General features: G+C 41.8%; 2 protein-coding genes across 2 annotated transcripts; both read right to left on the bottom strand.

Moving 5' to 3' along the window:
• Positions 1–8061: 8061 nt before the first annotated feature.
• polr1f (RNA polymerase I subunit F) lies at positions 8062–11632 on the bottom strand. The gene is made up of 4 exons (XM_020090953.2): positions 11304–11632; positions 9967–10108; positions 9378–9586; positions 8062–9247 (listed from the first exon to the last, which is right to left on the bottom strand). The coding sequence occupies exons 1-4, from the start codon at positions 11585–11587 to the stop codon at positions 8746–8748; spliced, it is 1137 nt and encodes a 378-aa protein (XP_019946512.1). The 5' UTR covers positions 11588–11632; the 3' UTR covers positions 8062–8745.
• Positions 11633–13019: 1387 nt separating this feature from the next.
• On the bottom strand, positions 13020–21411 carry LOC109631701 (transmembrane protein 196). Its single transcript, XM_069516300.1, has 5 exons — positions 19333–21411; positions 17167–17223; positions 14849–14984; positions 14171–14289; positions 13020–13720 (listed from the first exon to the last, which is right to left on the bottom strand). The coding sequence occupies exons 1-5, from the start codon at positions 19495–19497 to the stop codon at positions 13649–13651; spliced, it is 549 nt and encodes a 182-aa protein (XP_069372401.1). The 5' UTR covers positions 19498–21411; the 3' UTR covers positions 13020–13648.
• Between the last annotated feature and the right edge of the window lie 33 nt (positions 21412–21444).

Raw genomic sequence — 21444 nt, 5'->3', positions numbered from 1 at the left:
GCATTGCGCTCACGGCGGAGCGACGAGAGGAGACAGGGCCGCAGGAGCAGACCAACCTGTCGAAACAATTGTTAATTCCAGCAGAGCAGCTCGTCACAGCACGAACTGAGACAAACAAGTTTATTGTATTGAAATAGGTGAAATAAACATAAACAAACATAAACAAAAATCTATTCTGGGATTTTCCACCGGCCGATGTTAATGTTGTTGTTCGTCATAATCCTGCGACAATGACATGAATATCAATGTCATTGTCATTATAGTGTCTGAAAGCTTTTTTTTCTTTTCCAGATGAGCTCACTATATGTTTCTCTATATACAAGACCCTATATACTAAAGTAGGGATTGGTGAATGAGTGGGTGATTTCGGACACAGCCATCACCGTTTTAGGTAAGCATGCTAACACTTGCTAATTGGCCTATAAACACCACGTGGTCTACAGCTGAAGCTCATGGGATTGTCATTTGTTTTGCAAATGTTTCATCATAGATGTGGCACTGGACAATATACTGTTCAGCCTGATGAAGGTGCTCCATGGTAATTCAGTGGATCACCAAAGTTCATCATGAGGGAGACGTCATATCATCACATATCTTTTAAAATCCCAAATGACAACCTTGGTGGTGCCAAAGGAACAGTCAGAGGACCACCAAAGCAAGAGAGGATTCATCCTCTGGGAACCATGAATTCCTTTTAAAAATGTCATGCCAACTTGTTCTAAGTAATTTTTTATTTCCTGGAAAAATGAACAGTCAGACCTGCTGGTGGAGTGAGATTAAAGTTCAATCACCAAAACCATTATTCATCCTCTGGGGTCCATACAATTTCTTTGGAATCCAAACTATTTCAAGACAAGACCAAAGTGATTGGCCAAACAGAAGTACTACAACACTGGTAGAGAATCAGATAATGTGGCTGAGCACAATGTTACATCACAAAGATCCTCCTGGAGGTAAGGTCCATACATCGTCACAATACCACAGTAACATTTAAATAGACCTGGGAAGAAAGACTGTGATTCCTGATTTCACATGAGGATGGAGGGAAAAAAGTATGCAATAAGTATTTTGTTCTTTCACCAAAGTTGGTTTTGAATATAGAGATCACTGGAGACCAGTGTGCTGCTCCAGAGCAGCCAGAGCTGTTCTCACCATGTAAATCTGTCTTCCTCCTCCTCCTCCTGCTCTGTCCTCAGTGTGCTGTAAGAACACGGCCAAATCTCTCCCACTGCCGCTGTAAATCTGAAACGAGACACCTTTCTCTCATTCTCCTTCTTTCTTTTGCTCTCCTTAAAGCTGTCTCCTTCTCTCTATGCTCTGTCTTCCTTTCCTTGCTGAGGTCTTTCCACACTGTCTACTGTTTGTTTTCTCCACTCTCTGATTGAACAGAGGTGATACATCCACTTGTTCTGTTCTGTAGCTGGTGTGGAAAAAGGGTTATTTACCTTTTGTTGAGAGAAAATAAGTTGATGTCATTGTAACCTGACAGCATAGACAGAGAGAATACATAAATATTATTTTTATATAGAGTTTGAATTGGGGGGGGGGGGGGCACAGGCAGAGAGTGGGAGACAGTGGGAGTACGGGAGATGAGTTTAACTCCTGACCTGTCTGCCTCTCCTTCATTGTGTCACCCTGACTCTCTCCGTGTTTCTTTCCATCTCCCCCCCGCACCCAGAAGCTGGCTCATTGGCTCACTCGTACCACCCTTCCTCTTGCGTCCTGCCCTTTGATTGGCTTGGCACACTTGGGGCCTGCGCTCAGTTGTGGGGTGTTTACACAGCTGGGTGGCCAGCAAAGAGGTAGGGCCCATATGTATGTATGTATGTGCATGTGCGTGCGTGTGGAAGTTGGATAAACCCCAATACCACATCATATATCTCCTCACCCGTCTCTCCTCCCCCTCTTCCTCCAAACCACTGCGTGCCCTCAGCTACTCCTTTTTACTCTCCTCCTCTTAAACCAGCCTCTTAGCTCCCACTCTCCACCACTGCACTAAAAAAATCACATTGCATGGCATGGCCCCCCCATCCTCCCTCACCCATGTCAGCACCTTGCTTCGACTCACCCCTCCCCATCCCCCATATCTGTCTGAGTAATGTCTGTGTTTATTTTCTGAAAGAAGGTCACCCAGACTTTACTGTGTATTTTAAGGGTGCCATGTTTCATTTGTTTTAAGGGTCGTATTCTCAGCTGGGGTGTATGTGGAGATGCATGATTTGCGTGGGAAAGAGATGCAACTCTTTGATGAGGATGTTGATGAAGATGAAGATTGGAGTGGCATGCTTGAAGCACTTCAATACAGCAGGATTGTCCTCATGCCGTCTGACTGCAAGTGTCTGCGTTTGTTTGGTTAAGTCCTAATCTGTTAAATCGCCGTTTGTTCCTCTTTTTACACCAAGATAATTTTAGTACAAATATGTTTACACACGACTTTGCCAGATAGATCAGACTTTTTTTTTCTTCTCACTGTGGTGCCAGAACTGCTTGGGAACAAAAACGAGTTGGAAAAATATGGACGGTACTGAAGAAAAACATTGATAATTCTCACAATAACAGTAAAAAAAACAACTTTTGAATGACTGAATGTTTAACTCCCCAGATGCATCAGACATCGCTGGAAGGATGCCTGCATCAGCAGCCTCACAACATCTAAAAGCTCCCCAATAAATGTCCTCCTCTTGTAATCTTGAGCCTTATTGTTGCTCTTGGTGTGGATCAAACTGAATCCTGTGAGGACCATATAAATATGAATATGGTGCAATATTTACAGTTTATGATGCCAAAGAGCATGAAAAAAAAATGTTAATTCTTCTTCACTGGTGATTGACAAAAATGAATCTCATCTCTGTTTCCAGAGCATACAACCATATTTTGTAGCCTTCCTGTGAAGATTCCCATCGTTGCACACAGACAGTTGTTACGATCTGTAAAACCAAATCCCGTACTCAGTTTTACAGGCGAACCTTGACTCCATCTGCTGAAGAAAGTTGAAAGCTTTGGACACCAGAAGTAAGCTGGATCTGTGTCTCTCAACCATATAATACATTTTATGAACTACCCTGAAAGTTATAACTAATAAAAGTCACTATTTTCCTCATCATTAAATCGACTACACTGTAAGCGATTCAAATGGTCTTAAAATGTCCTCACCGCTACCATTAAATGAAAAAACGGACTTGATTTCCAGTCCCAGTTCTTTGCAAGTTCTGAAACATGTTCTGGCTTGAGATGTAAACAAGGTGCGAACATCTGCATCTACAGCTTTGAAATGGGAGTGAAGCAATACCAGTCACAGAGGTGGTGTGTTGGAAGAATGAGAAAAATGCCATAAAATACTAAACAATGAAACTTATAATTGTCAAAGGATTTACAGCTGCAAGTGCAAAAAATACAGAAGCTTTATAGTTGGTAAATAAAATTGGCCTACCTCTTAGAGTCAGAGGTTGGTTCTGATCAGGGGGGTTTCTTTCATCTTCGTCGATGACTTTACAAGTGCTTTTCCAGCAATCAGCTCTAATGCACACATCATCATGAATATTGGCCACCCACGTTTCACTTTCTTCTCATTTCTCCCTCTTCTTTCTTTTCCTTTCTCTCTTTTTCACACTCTTTCCACCACGAGCACCCCCGGCCCCAGTATGCAGTTTGACAAGGTTGTCATAAAGTTATTATCATAAAATGTTTAGCCGTGTCCTGGGTATTGTCCTGTAAAGACATGTGACTAAACATGAGATCATTTTTTCCTGACCCAGAAGTTTTTTTTTTCCCTCTTGGCTTATTTATTTTTCTGTGGTTTGGGGAGGTTGAGGCTGAGAGTCTGATGATATGCTGTGTGTGTTCCTCTCCTTACCCCACCCCTCAACGCTCCTCTCCACATTTCTATTTCCTTCTCGATTTATATGCAAAAGGTATAGGGAGTGACAAAGGTTTTGTTTTTTTTACATTCACTTGTTGTCCTACAGTAAATCACAGTGATTACTTCCCATTAATTTCCATGTTCATAAGGTTTTGCCTCATTCTTTATTAGTGTAGTCTCTACAGATGATGTTACTATCATAATAACTGCGTACAGTTAAGATTAAAATTAAGAACCTTTTTTTCTCTACCTTTTGTCTTTTCCCTGCCACATTTCCTCAGTGTTGTGGTAGTAGGAGTTAAGGTTTGGTCTGAACACTGTCTAGACGCCTATGAGCCTCCCATTACCTCCTGATTACGCTGAGCCCTATTAATCTGACTGGGCTGGCTGACCGGGGCGCGCGCACACATACACACACACGCACATATGTGGAAAATGGGCCGCAATGTTATTTGTTATGATTGAGAAAACACACAACGCTTGTGTATCAGATTTAGAAAAGTCAGACAAAAGCAAGTAAAACGTTTTCTATTCAATTCTTCTATTTCAACTTGTGTTTTTTTAATAAAAGCACTGGTGACTCTTTTACAAACATTCAATATTAAATGGGCATAAGATTTTCTTAAGTAGGGACAGTGCAGTTGGTGGAAAAATATGAACTCTTGCAGAAAAACAGGGCTTTACTATGGACTGTGTTATTATTATTATTAAGGTAGAAAAACATACTATCAGAGGTCACACAATATCTTTCAAATAGCTGCAAAATGGTCAAATCAGTGATTGCCATCACAAATTTGTGAAGTTTAAATTCAGGGTTTCTCAAGTCTCTTTGATAGGCCTCATATTATTTTATTTGTACAAATATTATGGATGTATTTTATACAGATGGTTTGAACATTAATGTATGAGTAAAACAAAATCAATTGTTGATGACAGGGAGGAGAGATGGCTTGAAATGAATAATTACATTTTAATGTAGTGTAGATTAATTCAATTGAAAAATGTCAATAAAATCACTTATCTTAAATAATAAATGTTTATTTTTGATTTTATACCAACATGTAGAATGTGACACATACACACATGCAGAGAAGAAAAGGTCAGGTCATCAAATCTCTTGTTGGTCATTGGACTTAGTCGGAAGTAACCTGATCCTCGAATATCTGATCATATTTCAATCTGATGTTTCATTAACACATTCACTGATGACTCCCTGAAGAATCCATGAAATAGTGAGTGGGTGAAATTAGACACACACATGAAGATTGAAACAAAATGCTGTCAGAGGAAACACCCGTCTGTCGTCGCCGGGGCTACTGAGGACAGAAAGGTGGGTGTCGGGTGCCAAGGAAACAAACTAACTATGGGAATCCAGCTCAGCAACCACAAGTAATGTTTACTTTTGGGGTTAATAGTGTGTGTGTATGTGCGCTTGTATACGGGTGTGTGCAGACAGTGATCCCTTGGGAAAGAGTTTAACGCTTGAGTCAGTCTGTCTTTGTGCGAGCTTGGGCTATTTGCCTACCTGAGGGAGAATAAAAACAGAGATGCAAAGCCAAAGTGCCAAAAAAGTCTCAGAAATGCCTTTGAAAACGCCATAAAGGGATTTCATGGACGTCGGCAGGCCTGTGAGAGATGGACTTTGATACAACTCTGTCTGGCCTGGACCGTGTTGGAGGATATACGGCCACAGTTGCGCAGCTCTGACTGGTGGAACACTTAAGGGGTTTTTATGACCTGCTGCCATTTGGGACTCTGGGATCGAGCGGAGCGCCGACCACATAACTAATTAGGCCTGGCCAACGGGGGTGTGCGAGGATGGGGATTTGTGGATTGTGGGATGTGGATGTGGTGTGGCGTGTCTGCATGAGTGGGACAGTGAGTGTGTGGCACAGGTCGTTGTGTTGTGTCCTGAGCACAGAGCGCCACATCAGGGCGCCGTTGGTTCTCCATAAAGTCTCCGTGAGCTCTTTCATGTAGGAGCCTGGAAACTTTGACACAGGAGATAGGGACCCCACAACACACACACACACACACACACACACACAAGATGCAGAGAGAGGTGTATGAAAAGATTTGAAAAGTTGGGCCTGCTCTACAGAAACAACACTTTGCTTATTGTCTCATCACTCTAACCCTCCCTCCTCTTCTCTCCGTCCAAGGATCATGAAGATGAACGACCATGCCTAGATATGATAGTTCAGTGGCGGGGGTGGTGGTGGGGTGTTGTCAGAAGTGGAATGTGTGTGAACTGCACACCGCCGCCTATAAATCAGGCCGACAAGTAGGAGGAGGAGGAGCAGGAGGAGAGGGAGAACAGGGTGGAGGGGAAGGAGGAGGAGTCAGTGCGAGGGAGTCATGGGAGGGACGATGAGATAAACCAGAAAATGCATTTGCTGCTGAAAATGCGGAATGAATGGTGAGTTACGCTTCAGCTCTGAATACTGAAATTGATCAGGGTGTAATGTCACCCACTGTACACTGCAAAAGCTTTCCACACACACGCACTATAAAATCCAAAATTTTGATTATTACATGAGAAGTCAGTCAAAACATTTTGCCAGAGAAATATAATTTGTTGAGTTTGTCCTTAATTAAATTATAATTGGAAATATACTCAATGCGTGTTTCGATCTCAAAATTACATCCGCCTCCATCTGTACACTAACCTCTGGTGGGTGTCTCCATGTCGCCATCTGTGACTCTGATAGGAGGAGAGCAAGTGGGGCCAGTCTCTCTGTTGATTGGCTGTGGCCGCCTCTCATCTTTCTTCACAGTGGGCACCGGCTAGACGGTGAAGCTTGAGGCTGCACCCTCGGTCTGAGGATCTCTGCAGCTGGTCAGTCCTGAGTATGCTACCGTGTTTTTAAACCAAAAGTAAAAGCCTTGTTGATCTTTTCCTTTCCTTTGCAGTGAACTATATTTGCTCAAAGTGGGAGTTCATTACCTCTTTGAGATGAGACCCTCTCCAGATCGAGTTGGTTGACTTGGATGAGTGCACACAGGGACATGGTTCTTCATCTTTGTTTTGAAGGAGACTTTTTATGCATCACAGTCTCACTGAAGGTTTGGTGTTATTGCAACGTTCTCTCAGTAGATCAAGAACTCCTACATCCTTGTTTTTATTCTATATTATGCCTGACAGTGTCTGACGAGCAGCATTCTGAAGCTGACAGGGGTTGATGGGTCAGCTGAGGATGGGACCTGGACCTGAAAAGGAGAAAATCATAAGGAAACCATATCAAGCCAAATTCCCTTCAGATATTTAAAAAAACATTGTGATACTTCAATGCATAGAAACACTTTTTAGAACAAACACAAAATGCAAAATTAGCTGAAATTCTGATCAAATCAAGGTTGGAACATGCAGAAAAACGTAAAGGTGCCAAGTTAGGTGAAAAGAAATAGAGTGTGAGTAGCATCCAGGCATAGACTCACTGCTGAGAGGTAATGTTTACCTGTGGATGCTCTTTGTGAAAGGAAGCATTGACGAAGACAACAGGCATGGTGTGATGACATCCTCTCTTTTCCGCTCCTCTGGTTTGATGAAACAGCTTTTGCCATCTTCCTAGAGAAGACAGTAGGCTCCACAGATACAACTGCCTCACTTTGGAAGATGGTCCTTTTCTCGACTAATAGACAGGATTTGCATGAAGGGGAGGTGAACGAGGGACGGAGTCCAACCCGAGCAAACGAGAGCGATAAAAGGCAGAGGGAGTTGATGATGGGACAAATTACAGTGAGCCGTCACTTAAACTTTTTATATAAGTTTGTCTAAAGCTGTCTCAGGTTAGGAAGGGGAAATTTAAAAAAAAAACCAAAAACAGATATAAAGTGAAGAGGCGGCTCACGTCGATGACACACAATCAGGTGTGATGGATGAACATGAGCCCAGTTAATTGAGGTTTCTTATCCGCCCTCTTTAGCTCCTGATAAGCTCTCCAACTCTTAGCACCTCACAGCTAATTAAGCTCCCCCCTGGAAGGCAGGGGTGGGTGGGTGGGTGTGTGTGTGTGGGGGGGTAAAGAAAACACAAAGATCTTTAAGCCGTCTCTCAGCACTTTATCACTTCACACCTTCTACTGTGGGAGTGAATCTGCCACGAAAAACTAGAAATCCTGTTGTTAATAAGACTCTTTGTTTTCAATCAAGGATTTAATGTAGGAGTATTTCCAAAAAAAAATAGAAGCAATGCAAACATGTCAAAATATAGGGATCTTTAATTTGGAAGAAAATGTAATATTTAATTTCCATTTTTTCTGGTTCTGTCAAAATAAAGACAACACACCATGTCATACCAGCCCATGCTATAATTATGGACCTGGTGCAGCACTGGATATGATTCATTATTGCAGTGTAAGATGCAAACTGTGATTCAGAGTGAATATTAATAACAATGGGCTGTAAAATGTTATTTCCTCTTATAGCAGCTTTCATAAAGACAGTGATACAAGAGTCAAAGACAACAAACTTCTTGAATTGAGTTTGGTTTGTGTCTTGGTTGTCATGCTTCAGTTTCTTATCGTCCATTTGGAAAAAACCTTCTCTTGTTGCACACCAGATGATGCCTGAGGGTTGAAGGTTTCACTTCTGGGTTTGTGTCACGGTGTGGGTGAAGGAAGCAGTTTTGCGCCCCCATCAGGCGGCAGACAAGAATCACAACCCAAAAAGGGTTGGCAGTGCCTTTGCACAAGTTACAAAATGAAGCTGTAGAATACTCCAGACTACCAGCCTGACCCTATGGTATACATTTTAGAGAAGAACCCATCATGCTGCAGAAATCCTGCCCACTATAAGGCACATCAGTATATTCCACTGTCATTAACATGATCAGCATCAACAGATGTTTTTTTGCACCTGGTTTCCGAACAGAACACAATGTGTTTTCAGATTCTTAACTGTTCAATGTTGTTTTTCCTCTTCTTTTTTGATTTTGGTGGTTCAGGTACTTCACTAAATACTGATGTTACCTCACTACCAGTTTCATGTTTCCTCTTTTTGCTTGGCTTATCACTGATGTAGCCGCTGGAATCGCTCCCGTGCACGTACATGGGAGAGAGCTCAACTCCCTCCTCCTCTTCTTCCTTCAGACGTTTTTCCTTCTTCTTTTTCTTTTTCTTTTTTTCACCCGCTTCGTTACCGTTTGCCTCATCTGTCGTTCCGTTAAGCTCTGGTGGTGTGACAATGTCCTGTTGGCAGGAGGGTGTCACCTCGTCTTCCGTCTCCTCTTCTTTGACTTTGTCTTTTTTCTTTTTCTTCTTTTTCTTGGGGGTGTCTTCAGGAGATGCCTCTGTGGTTTCAGGGTTTGGTTCTGTGTCTGCTGTGTCTGGCTGGTCTGCAGGGATGCCCGACTCTGAGCTCTCACCCAAGGCCATCAGCTCTTGGACCCTTGGACACAAACACAAAAATCAATCACAAAGTGTAACAGAAATAACTGATGCGACAAAAAAATTAAAAAAGTTCCCAGATTTATTTTGCCAGGAGCCCCCTCCTGTAACAACCGCTACAGATAATTTACCGGGTTCTGCCCAGCCGCCCTCTGATCAACAGCACCCCCACATTATCAGCATCGAGTGCAGTCACTTCAAACTCCAGATCAGCTCCGATCCTCGGCCCAGCATCCATCCAGGTTTCCATAGAGACCAGGTTTGGCTTGGGAATGCTGGCGTTGAAACAGCCGTGTACCAGGCAGCCAACATGGCTTACACCGAGTTTATTGACCTTACCCTGGAAAAACAAACACAAATAAAGTATGATGCTTACATCACAGACGGGCAAGTACTTACATGTTTTGTTTATGTTGTTGTGAGGAGCTGGAAATGTCTTACAAGACATAAAAGATAAATAAACCAATAAAAAATACGCCAGTGTTTTTTCTTTAGTTACAATAAATTCCCAAAATACAGTCTATTAGATTAATTACATTTCATGTGTTATTTTAACTTGTCCAAGACTAAAATAAAACAGTTTAATGCTGTCATTTTTGTTTCTATGGCCTGTTTATTTGACTCTAAATAAAATCCATGACTGTACAGACATGTGCCCACATCTAGAAGCACCATCTGTTACACTGGGTGAAAACATTCTGTGATTAAATTAAACCTCACCAGCAATTTCTGTCCTTTTTCAGGTTGAAACACGATAAAGTTTGCCTCTATGTCCATGTGGATGTAGCTGCTGTCGTCATTGATATCTCCGTGCTGCCCCACTATCCTGATATTGTCATAAGCTAAAGGGACTCCGTTCAGACTGCAAGAGGAAAATAGGACAGGTTGTACAAGTTAAAAATAGTTAGACTCAGTGTAACATGACATGATACAGTTTTATTGTCATAATTACAGATCATTTGCAATCTGCGGGTGAAAACCATTTTGTACACAATGAAAAGTGCAGGTATGTCATTGAGCATCAATCAGAACTGAGACAGACCTGTTCATGCTCTTTTGCCTCCAGGTGACCACTACCTGCATGCATCGCTTGTCATGTCAGGAAAGTTGAAAGGTGTGTGATCGAATTGAACCTACGTCATTTTAATGCCCAGGAAATGTCCTGGGGGTTATTTTGGCCTGGTTACTGCTGCTAACAGATGACGAGCCTCTCAAGCACTGTAAGCACGCAAGCCCCCTGATGCTTGCATATCGTGTCCTCCAAGCAGGAGGTGCACATCAAATAAACAGACATCATCATCTACCCTCAGCGACGCAAACAGAAACTTTACCCGGCTTTGTACAGGCTGTGTGTATGTGAGAGAGTAACAACAATAATTCATTATAACAACAACAATAATAAATACTGCAAATACACCAAAAATAAATTCAGTGTGCATTTCACTACTTTCTGAGCTTTTTCATCAAATTGAAATACAATTTGAAACCATTCCGTCTAACTCTTCTTAAATTCAGTTTAACTGTACATGAGCATTGTGTGCTACTTCACACTTCATATCAGTACAGAGGCAAATATTGTATATACTCTATTCCCTTCTAGGTCCAGTGTGTAAGATTTAGGAGAAGAGAATTTATTTGCAGAAATTGAATATAAAATAATGTGAAACACCTTTTGAGTTTTTATGATCTCAAGGGGAAGGTGAGAAGTATTCAGCTGCAGCATGCAACTTCACCACTAGAGGTCCCTCAATTCAACCCATTGAACCTTTAATTTTACCTCTATAGTAAAACCGCTATATGTGGTCCTTATGTGCATCAGTTACAGTGTACAGGGCTCTCACATATGGTGGGGTAGGTGACAGCTGTGTCCGATAATGGACCTGTCCAAATGTCTACAATTTTAAACGTCCACCACAAGGAAGACCACAGCTGCGTAAACGCTGGCTCAACCTGGCATGACGTATGAGGAAGATGGCTGCATGTTTGAGGCTGTCGAGTGACGATGTCGACACAGCTGTATAACACTAACACGTGGTTCCTCCTCCTGTTGTTCGTACCTCTGGGAGAACTTGAGCAGCTCGGCCTCCAGCTCGCCCCGGATACCCGTCCTCTTCTTCTGCAGGTACATGGGCGGCAGCGCGACGTGTCTGCGGTGCGTGTCCATGACCAGACACGAGTACGGGGCAGACAGCAGCTCGGACGCGAGGGCGAACGACGGGATCGAACACGGGACCGCGTCTCTGTCCGGTTCTGTCGGTCGGACCTGGTCGCAGACGGCGGGGACCTCCCCAGACATGTTGGCATGTTTTGGATCGACCTCGGCATGCTCTAAGTTCGCCATGCTGGTTTACAAGACCGGAAGACCAACAACGAGCGACTTCCGCCTTGAGCATGTTAAACATGAGAGAGCGTTTGTCTAGGGGGACACCTGCTGGTGAGGAGACGGAATTACAACAGTGAATGTCAAAAAAAGTTGAATTTTTTTTTGACTCATGCAATTAAAAAAAAAAAAGAAGATTTATGTAGTTTTATAAATGTAACCACACACCAGTGTTTGCCCACAGACAAATCTTTAAAAATATATGACATAGGCTGTAATATATGAGGATATGTGTCTTGTTATATGTGCCACAACCAGTCTTCCCTCAGAGCAACGATTGGATTAACAACATGACAAGGGCCTTTAAGGTGGCTTCTGCTTTATTATTAGATTTTAGATCCAGCCTTGAAAAAAGGGCCCAGTGTCAAAATCATCCAACGTGCCCTTTGTGTGGTGACTGCACTGTCAAACTGTTCAACTGTAGGAGGCGCTCATTGATTCTGTATCCTTTTCTTACCTGCATTAAGATCATTAAGGTGACCTTAGGTGTCAATTGGTGCAACTACAGTACACATGAACACACACACACACACACACACACACACACACACAAACACATGTACATATATAGATATCTAGTGTTGCTGTTTTCTGACAGAGCAACATGAAGGAAGTCACATGATTCAGCAGTTCACCACTTGTGCATGCACGCACACACACACACACACAGGCACACACACACACACACACTGTGCAGATATTGAGCTCTCTGGGGTGCCATGGCCCACTCCTGTCTGTTGTCACGGTGATAAACGGTGACATGGTTTCCTAGTTAGTAAGTGCTCCTAGTGGCTTCTGCTGCTGTGGGCCCTAGTTAATGGTTAACACACACACACACACACACACACACACACACACACACACACACACACACACATCCGATAATGAGGCAGCATATTGTGGACTGCACAATTTCACAAGTGTTGAACTTCTTATACGAGGTCTCATCTGTATCTGTGTGCATGTGATATTATTTTTCTTTTTCATTACTATTTCTCCTTTTCCTTTGTGAAGCACTTTGTATCTCTGGCTGTGAGAGGCACTCTAAAAGAGATTTACCTCATCGCTTAACTTTACAATCAGCGCGTAAACCCAGAGCAGAGCCAAGAGCCTTCACTGTGTTAAACTGTCGTCCCACAGGGGAACAGTGGCTTCATAAATCCTGCCCCACATTGATCATGTTGACTACAAAGTGCTGCAGGTTGTCAATGCACAATACTGTAATTGTTTTTTAAGATTAAATACATGTATCTATAATGTGGCAATACACTTGCAACACCTCACAAACACATCAATATATTTGAGATCATGGAAAACTCATCTTGCTGCTAAGTGTGTATTTGTAAATTAAACTTAAAAATACAAACAAAACAAAAATTCCAGCAACATAGACTCAGATTTATCTTACTTTATTTAGTTCATTTTTATAAGAAGCATTTATAAAAATATGTCTCATTTATAGATACGACTAGATGCCTGATACACAAGCATGGATATACAGTACAGTGCATTGGGCGTCACAGTATTTTCATGCCAAAGCATTCCATCATCAGATGATACATACACTTTACTGTAGGCTGCCTCCACATTTGCAGTCCATGAACCCATAACAAGACAGACGATAAGGGTGTGGAGAAACAATAGTAGCTCTTTAAAACAAGTGGATCAGCTGCATGCGTGGTTTGTGCTCATCACTTTGAGGCATCTGATTACCTTTTTACCTTCAAGGTCGATGTCACACAGATGGTTTGTCACCTGAATTCGTCACCCAAAATGACAGCCCTCTGTCCTGGCTTTGGTTTGACTTGAAGAAGAGGTTTGAGGCCACGTTTGCATAATTAGTCAGAAGCACAGACGCCGCCCTTGGTTTCTCTCCCTGCACTCAGAATATAGTCGCTGTGCATGTTGCAGGGCTGTGTACAGTCCTATCAGCAGGAAGTATATGCTACATTTATCTGATGACAGCAACTGATTCGTCCCTCAGGTTTCTGTTTCAGTGTGTGCAACCTGCCTTTGGTGACATCATGGTGATGCTGTGGTGTGTCCGTTGTAGGAGATCTGAGGGATGCCGTTGCTGGAGTTGTCCAGGATCTCCTGTTAAGGGGAACATGCGAGCACACTTGATAACTTCAAATACAACTGACAACTTATGTTGGAGGTACACACCATTGTTACCTTCACCTGCGAGATAATGTTTTCATTATGCAAAAACTTGGTGGAAGGATGCAATGCTGGTCAGCGAATAATCTATTCCATTTTGGTTTAAATCCGGATCGGGTAGCGGATCCAGGAATTTCTCTTTCTTTAACATTGTGAGATACAGTGTGTTTGTAAATTTTCATTGATTTCTCACAGAATAATAAAATAAAAAATCAGATGTGTTTCCTGGACTAATACTTATGAATGGTGCCGATCAAAAAAAAACTCTGGATCTATTAAATCAAATTGTGGTTTCATAAGGGGACAGTTGGGCCATGGTGGAGGTAAGTGCTCTACCGAGGGCTATTGCAGTTGCCATTGTTTCCATTGATGCTGCTGTCTTACCTTCTCGGTCATCTCGTGCGAGTGGTGCAGTGAGTGCTCCCTCTCAAGGAACATCCTCTGCTGCTCAGAGCTGGCGAGGCGACAGGTCAGCCACGTCGATAAGGTACATGATGAGATGCCTGGAAAAGACAGGAAGAGGAAAACCAGCTGGTTAAAGAACTGAATTTTACAGGAAGTGTGGACTGTCCCATCTTTCTTTCATAGTTATTTAGTGATAAGGGGGACTGACTCGTTGGATTTTGACTTGAAGGCAGTTGTTTGATGCAAGGTTGATTTACCAACCTGGAATATCTGGTTGTCCCTATAAAGCCCTGGATTGTCTGTGTGGCAATTATTGGTTATTTTAATTATATTCACCGTCAGTAGTGGAAAGATGGGGCTGGGGTGACAGAAATAAAGATTTGTGACATCACAAGCCCTGGCTGTTTGAATTAAAAAAAAATCCAGACTGGTATTTATTTACTAAAGTGTTGAGGTGAAAATACTCATATACCCATATCACTGACTGCTTGATTAACTCAAAACATGTTATAAATGTTTTTTTGGTCATGTAAAAGGCAAAACTTTTTAAAACTAGGATAGGCATGTATACACTTATAAATATGAACTTTCTAGTTATGTTTTATGGCAATCTAACATGGGGTTTGTCGTGTGGTGTTATTGTTATTTTTAGTTTACCCAAACCGGCCAGTGTCATGGCAGCCAGGTGGATCGAGTGCATTGAGTCCGGCCGTTTGTTCAGTGCCCGAACAAACTGGAAGTTGAGGATCCCACCAATAAGACCGCAGATACAGCACGCTGAAAACAGGATCATCTGGAAGAGGAAGAAGAGTCAGAGTCAACGCTGACGGTAAAATTGACATGCTATCAACAAAACTGTAAACAAACTGACAAAATGTGAGGAGATGTGAGATAAACAAACTGCTACTGATCTTCCATCTCCATCATTTTGTTGTTTTGGGTGATGGCTGCTGTGATGGGGAATGTGCATCAGTCAAAATAAATCTCATTTCCTATTAGAAAATTGGATTGCTCCCAAAGTACAGTCTCCTCCAGAAATATTGCCCTGCTTGTAAATATGCGGCCATCACTCACTTGCTGTATTTGTGCCTGTGTGTGTGTGTGTGTCTGATTTGTGTAGATTGTTGGTGAGGTTTTACTTTCAGTATTTAATCAATTATTGTGGGTTTACAGTACGTTCTTCTTATTATCAATAGCTGGAAAACTCAGACTCAGTAGGATGATCGGATTGTTTTCCAAGAGGATCTGATGGAGTGATGATTGCAATTCCTTTACCTTGCAATCAGAATAATCAAATGAAATCAATTCAATTATATTCTAGTCCCCATCAATTGTGGATGCATGTGTGTGTGTGTGTGTGTGTGTATTGTGACTGGATGCAGGTTCTCTTTCATTGCTCCCTGCACAGATTCCTTTAGTGCCTTTAACTGCATGGAAAAGGGCATCTCCAGTTTCAGTCATTATCCGCTGAAGTGTGGAAAGCGGCTGGCAGGAGTCTGGAGCCAAACCAACCTAATGCAATCATCACTCCACAGGCAAACATGGCGGGAGCGGATGGAAGGAGGAATGAGGAGAGGAAGATGGAGCGGGGCAGAGCATCAAAAGGACTAGGTAGAAGAAGGTATAGAGATGGATGCGATTAATGAAAGAGGGGGAAAAAGCGAGAGGGTAGGATGGCGACAGAGACAATAGTTGGGGATGGACAGATGGAGGCAGAGGGAGGGGAAGGTTGAGGGATGGCTCTGTTACAGCAGACTGACACTGATCCATCACGCCCTCCCCACAGGAGACAGAGACAGTAGGAGGGAAACACGAGGACTTGCAGTCACTGAAAGAATGTGAAGCGATCGCTGGAGGGACAAAGCGACAGAAAGAGAGGCGGAGAGGTGACTGGCTGTCTTCTCTGGTTTCCTCACACGTCTCTTTTAGAGCTCAGAGGAGGCACATGATGAGAGGACGACACACACACATACACACACACACACACAAACAATCACACAATCACACACACAGACACCTTCGGGTGTTTGACATAATTAGACTGTCTTTACTTATAAACCTCCAGTGGCGGCTTGTGTGTGTTGTGAGTGACAGGTTGCAACTGTCAGACTACATGCTTATAGATTTACAGTATCTACACTTCACATGAATGTATTTTGATTAGTATATGACTTTGACATGGGAAGCACACACCACATAATTATATTGTTTTCTATTAACAGTACTTAATGCGTATCATCTTTCTAAGGAAACCTCTCAGGTTTTAGTTGACAGCTATGCTCATCTGGATCCACACTGAAATGTGATAGTTTCCTCCCTGACCCTAACTGCCTTAACACTAGTTTTGTACTATTCTGTCCAGTAGTTTTTGTGTAATCCAACCAATTGACAAACTAACAAACAAATACAGATGAAAACAAATGATAAATAATGATTTGGGTTTCCAGGCTCCCTCACAGGCTCCTTTGTCTCACCTAATGGATTTGGTTTAGCATCATGAAACAGTGGACACTGACAACAGTGGTGCATTATTTTATGGATGAATTGGCTTTAAAACTCTTCAGACGATGAGGGTTTAAGTTTGATCAGTTTGATGTGAACAAATGCAACTACTTCAGATTCAAGCAAAAAAAGATGAAAGTCAGAAAAAATGACATGCCTAAAATGCACCAACATTAAATTGCAACTTGGGCGAGTGTCCATTTGTCTGAAGCAATGAAATGTTGGAGGAATATTATCATTACATATCTTGATAAAATTAATTTACAGCCTTATCTTTGCTTCAAAAGAAAGAAATGGCTCGCCCACACTTTCCATCAAATGGTCCATAAAAATGTGCCAAGCTAAATTAAGCTAAGCGGATCATATTCTGGCTGTAGCCGATATGAGCTATGAATATGAACTATTCATTTAAAACAGGAGGTGAGAATAAGAAAAGAGGATCATAGGGGAACAAAATAGCTTTAAGTACTTACAATAAGACCCGTCCTCTTTCGAGCACACAACACTCCGCACATCCCACAGACCAGGAACTGGAAAGAGAGGAAGACACATGAACAAATGGAACAGTTCCAAAAGTTCCTGTCACTGAGGAAAAGTCACCTATTAAGAAATGGTATTAAATTTTAAATGTTTTGGTGGGTTGCTCCTCCCTGTCCCGACAACAGGAAGGGTGAAGGTGTTCCTTACACCCGCTCACTCAGATGCACTTCTCTCCCTCAAAGAAAATAACAGTGTGAGCTTCCATCAGGAAGCCATGTTGTCCTGTATCAGTGATTCAGACTGAACTGGAGCAGCACAGTGGTGTATTGTGCTGACAGAGTGCACTTAAAAGTGGGACATCAGAGTGGGCTGGTTTTGATGAAACGTTCGGCGCAGTGTGTGTGTGTGTTTGATGTCACTCCTTCCACTCTCAATATGTTGTAGTTTAAAATGACCTTTTATAAGAGTGACTATAGGTGCACTTACTTTTTTCTCTTACTTGTATTGAAAGATATAAAAGTACAATTTCAATGGGAGTTCCTCATCAACTTTTACTGTTATTTCAGTATTTACAGTTTTGCAGAAACTAATCCCAACTCATTTTATCTATATTGTTGACATCTTTAGATATAATACAAAACACAGTCCAAGATTTTTCAGGTTTGACCTACCTTCAAGAAGTGAGCCATTCAGAAAACTGAATTTCATTCTTATTTGGCACTAATTTAAAATAAACTGAGCATAAAATTCTTTATAACTTTAACGTTTCGTGGCCTGAAATGATGATGATTTGAAATGATCGACAGTCTCTTTACTCTCAGCAGGAAACTTAAAAGTGATTATCCAGCCTCCTTTGGGGACAGCGTTCAATCAGTCTCAATGACTCGCAGGTCCTGACAGGAGATCTAAACCTCTGGATGATCATGAGACCCGGGCAGCTGACTCAGCAAACAGCACTCAACAGCTGTGAGGTTCAACACACATAGACATCACATTGCATAACAGCAATTTTACACACAGCACTGTGGGAGCGCAACAATGTCACATCTCTAATATCTCTCCTCTTGGTTTCCTTCACACTTACAAATTTACACTAAAATTAGAATCTCTGAACTTTGCAAAAAAAAAAAAGATGCATGCTTTTTTATGGCTCATATTGCATGTGAAATTCTTAGTTCCCCAGTGGGAGTAGCATAGTAGCTGATTCAATAATAACTCGACAGATATATCAGGTGGCCGATAATATTGGCCTATATGCCCTTTCACAGTTTAACAAAACACTGCGATGCAAAAAACATTTTATCTGAATTTTTTTTTTAATTTCTTGTTTCAAGGTTTATATTTGGTTAAATTTGTGTTTTCTTTATATTTATAGTTATTTATAATAAAGTTTATGGTTACACTGTAAAATATCAAGTCTAATTTACATTTCTTTGTCATGAAGTTTTGACAACGACATTTTAGGAATAATTGCCAAAGTTTACATCAGCCAATATTGGTATCAAAACATTTTTGGTATCAAAAAGAAAACTCAACCTTTGTTTGTTCAGCATCAAAATGAAGACAGTGAGGCTGCCAGCGGCTCTACAACAGGGGGAGAGGTATGCAGAGCAGTGAGAGGATGATTGTGCGTAAAATGCTTTTACCCTCCCTGAGCACAGAGCAACAATTCAAGCATAAATTAATGAAACCAATCTTTGGCTCCAGTACAGAGGCATCTACAGTGGACCAAATGACTGTGTGTCTCCAACATCTAATGGACAAACACACAAAGCCACATAGAGGGCTGGCAGCCATAATATTTACTCTTTACCCACAGCCAGGTTATTAATACTGAGAGGCTGTTGTGTATAAAAAGGGAAAGAGTGATTAATATTAGATAAACAGCCAACAGCATTAACATAAATCAATTTAATCCTCCTCAATCCAAAACTGGTTATGACTCGTAGGACCACGGAAAATAAAGTTATTTTAAAATTAATATACTGAATATGAACCTATAACGACTAGTTTTGATACTTACAGTAGTGAACACCTATACTCTACATGTTCTTTTGAATTTTTACAGCGCTTAATAGAGTTTAATCCACATCCATACTCATCCTCTCTGACAACAAGGTAAGAAGTGAGGAGAAGAGTTGTTCCCATGCAGGACGTACACAGAGCCCGCTCCACACCGGGGACGCGTCGCCCTGCTGCGGCTTGTGCTCTCCCCGGACCCTGCTGATGCCCACGGCTCCCAGGACGATGCTCGCCACACCCAGGCCCACCTCCAACACGGACAGCAAGAGCAGGCTCCACAGGATCTTGCGGCTGGAGCACATCCTGCCCCGGGCATCTCTCCAGCTCCAGCAGGAGGGGGCGGCAGGAGGCGCGGACGGAGGAAGGAGAGGAGTCCGCTTCTCGGTGCGCCAAGGGCGGCGCGCCTTCACTGCTCCGTGCACGGCCGCCGGGAAAAGACAAGGCTGTCCGAGAAAGTGGCACGAAGGGTCCAGGTGGAGGAGGATGGTTGGAGGGGACTTGCCAAAGCAGATGTGGAGGAGGGAACAGCTGCCTCTGCTGCTTGAAGCTGTTTGTAAAGAGAGAGAGAGGGAGCGCAAAAATGAAGTTCAGCCACACACACACACACACACACACACACACACACACACACACACACACACACACACACACACAGCCTGCTGACATCCAAGCCACATTAACAGGTATAATTCAGGACAGCTGACAGCACCAGTCCCTCCTGGCTGGAGTTAGATGGACTTACGGTGAAACCCACACACTCTGGATCAGCTGAATGAACTGACACATGAATGAAAAGCGCCCATCAACAAGAAGGCAGCTCAAAGTGCTTTACATAACCCTGAAAACCCTTTATCAGACACGATGTGAGAGCAATGCTTTGTGTCTATAAAATATAATCAAGGATGAAAAATAGTCTGAAATAATAAAAAAACTAAATGACCTTGGACCTTTTGTGGAGGAGTAAATAAAGGTCCACTTCCTCTGTAGATCTTTCAATCATGTGGCCTTCGTCAGTAAATAGGACATTACGTCATTTTTATTGAAAGGCATAAAAGAACAGTTCAAATAGGAGTTCCTCAATTATTTTTGTATTGTTAAAGTATTTATAAATAGGCATAAAATGTTCCCCACTCCATCCATTTGTGTTGGTTACTTATTATATGAACTATTAAAGCACAAACTTCTTCATAACCTCAGCCATCAGTCATGCAAATGAAAGTCCTGCAACAGCTCCAGCATTTATATGGACAGGATCTCTTTATGTTTCTCAAACAAGTCAACCAACTAAACCAATTGATAAACAAATCTGTTGTTGTATTATTGCATTTGCAGACATGCAATTCCCTTTCAGTCTAACCAAACAATGCATCACAGCCATGTGGAATGTGTATCTGGAAGATTTTCATGAATCATTTTTAGTTGAATAAAATTCTCCTACTTTCTCACTGTCTGTATGAATCATCACCCCAGCAATTACTTCCACAGACTGTAGATAGAGCCATCCAGATTATTTTTACTTGCACCAAGGATCTAGACTGCTCAGATTAGGGGGCAATCAGAATTTTTTTTCACACAGTGAATTTAGTGTTGACATTTTTTTCCCAAGTTTTAATGAACACGTCACAGTAGGAAGTACCAAGCTGTGTTATTATAATAATAATAATTATTATAATTATAACAACAACAACAAAAATAATAATAATAACACATATAACAAATTCTTGTGCTTCTTTAGAATTCAAACTCACATAAAATGAGCTCAGTTGAGTATGTTTCATCACAGCAATTTCAAGAACAAGTATGCTGTAGTGAAGCATTTCTGTCTTTTCTTTGTGATGCACACAGCACTGAAAGCAAGCGACACAAAGCAGGAAATTGCCTGCTTTGTGTCGAGATACTTCCCCCCCCAGAGAATGGTTTAGTATGTTTGTCCAGAGCAACTACAATTTTGTGAGAGACCCCTTCATTTCTATTAATGGTTATGTACAGGAGACGGAAACAACATCATGGGCAGAGGCCTCGTCAAAGCCCCATGTGACCAACTTTTAGCCAAAAGCTTTGTAATTGTAGAGGTTTGGTTAATGTCTAAATGCATGTGTAGTTTAGTTTACAATTAACTACCTAATATTTATTTTTCTGCACTTTTGATAAATACAGAATAATTTGCAGGTTAGAATGATGTGCTTTACTATAATGTTTGATATTATTTCCTGTTACCCCTACCCCCTTTGCATTGATACCCAAAGTCC

Source organism: Paralichthys olivaceus, chromosome 20 (assembly GCF_024713975.1).
Source record: "Paralichthys olivaceus isolate ysfri-2021 chromosome 20, ASM2471397v2, whole genome shotgun sequence".
Classification (NCBI taxonomy): Eukaryota; Metazoa; Chordata; class Actinopteri; order Pleuronectiformes; family Paralichthyidae; genus Paralichthys; species Paralichthys olivaceus.
The sequence above is the reverse complement of the archived record's forward strand: the minus strand, read 5'-3'. Positions and strand labels throughout refer to the sequence as shown.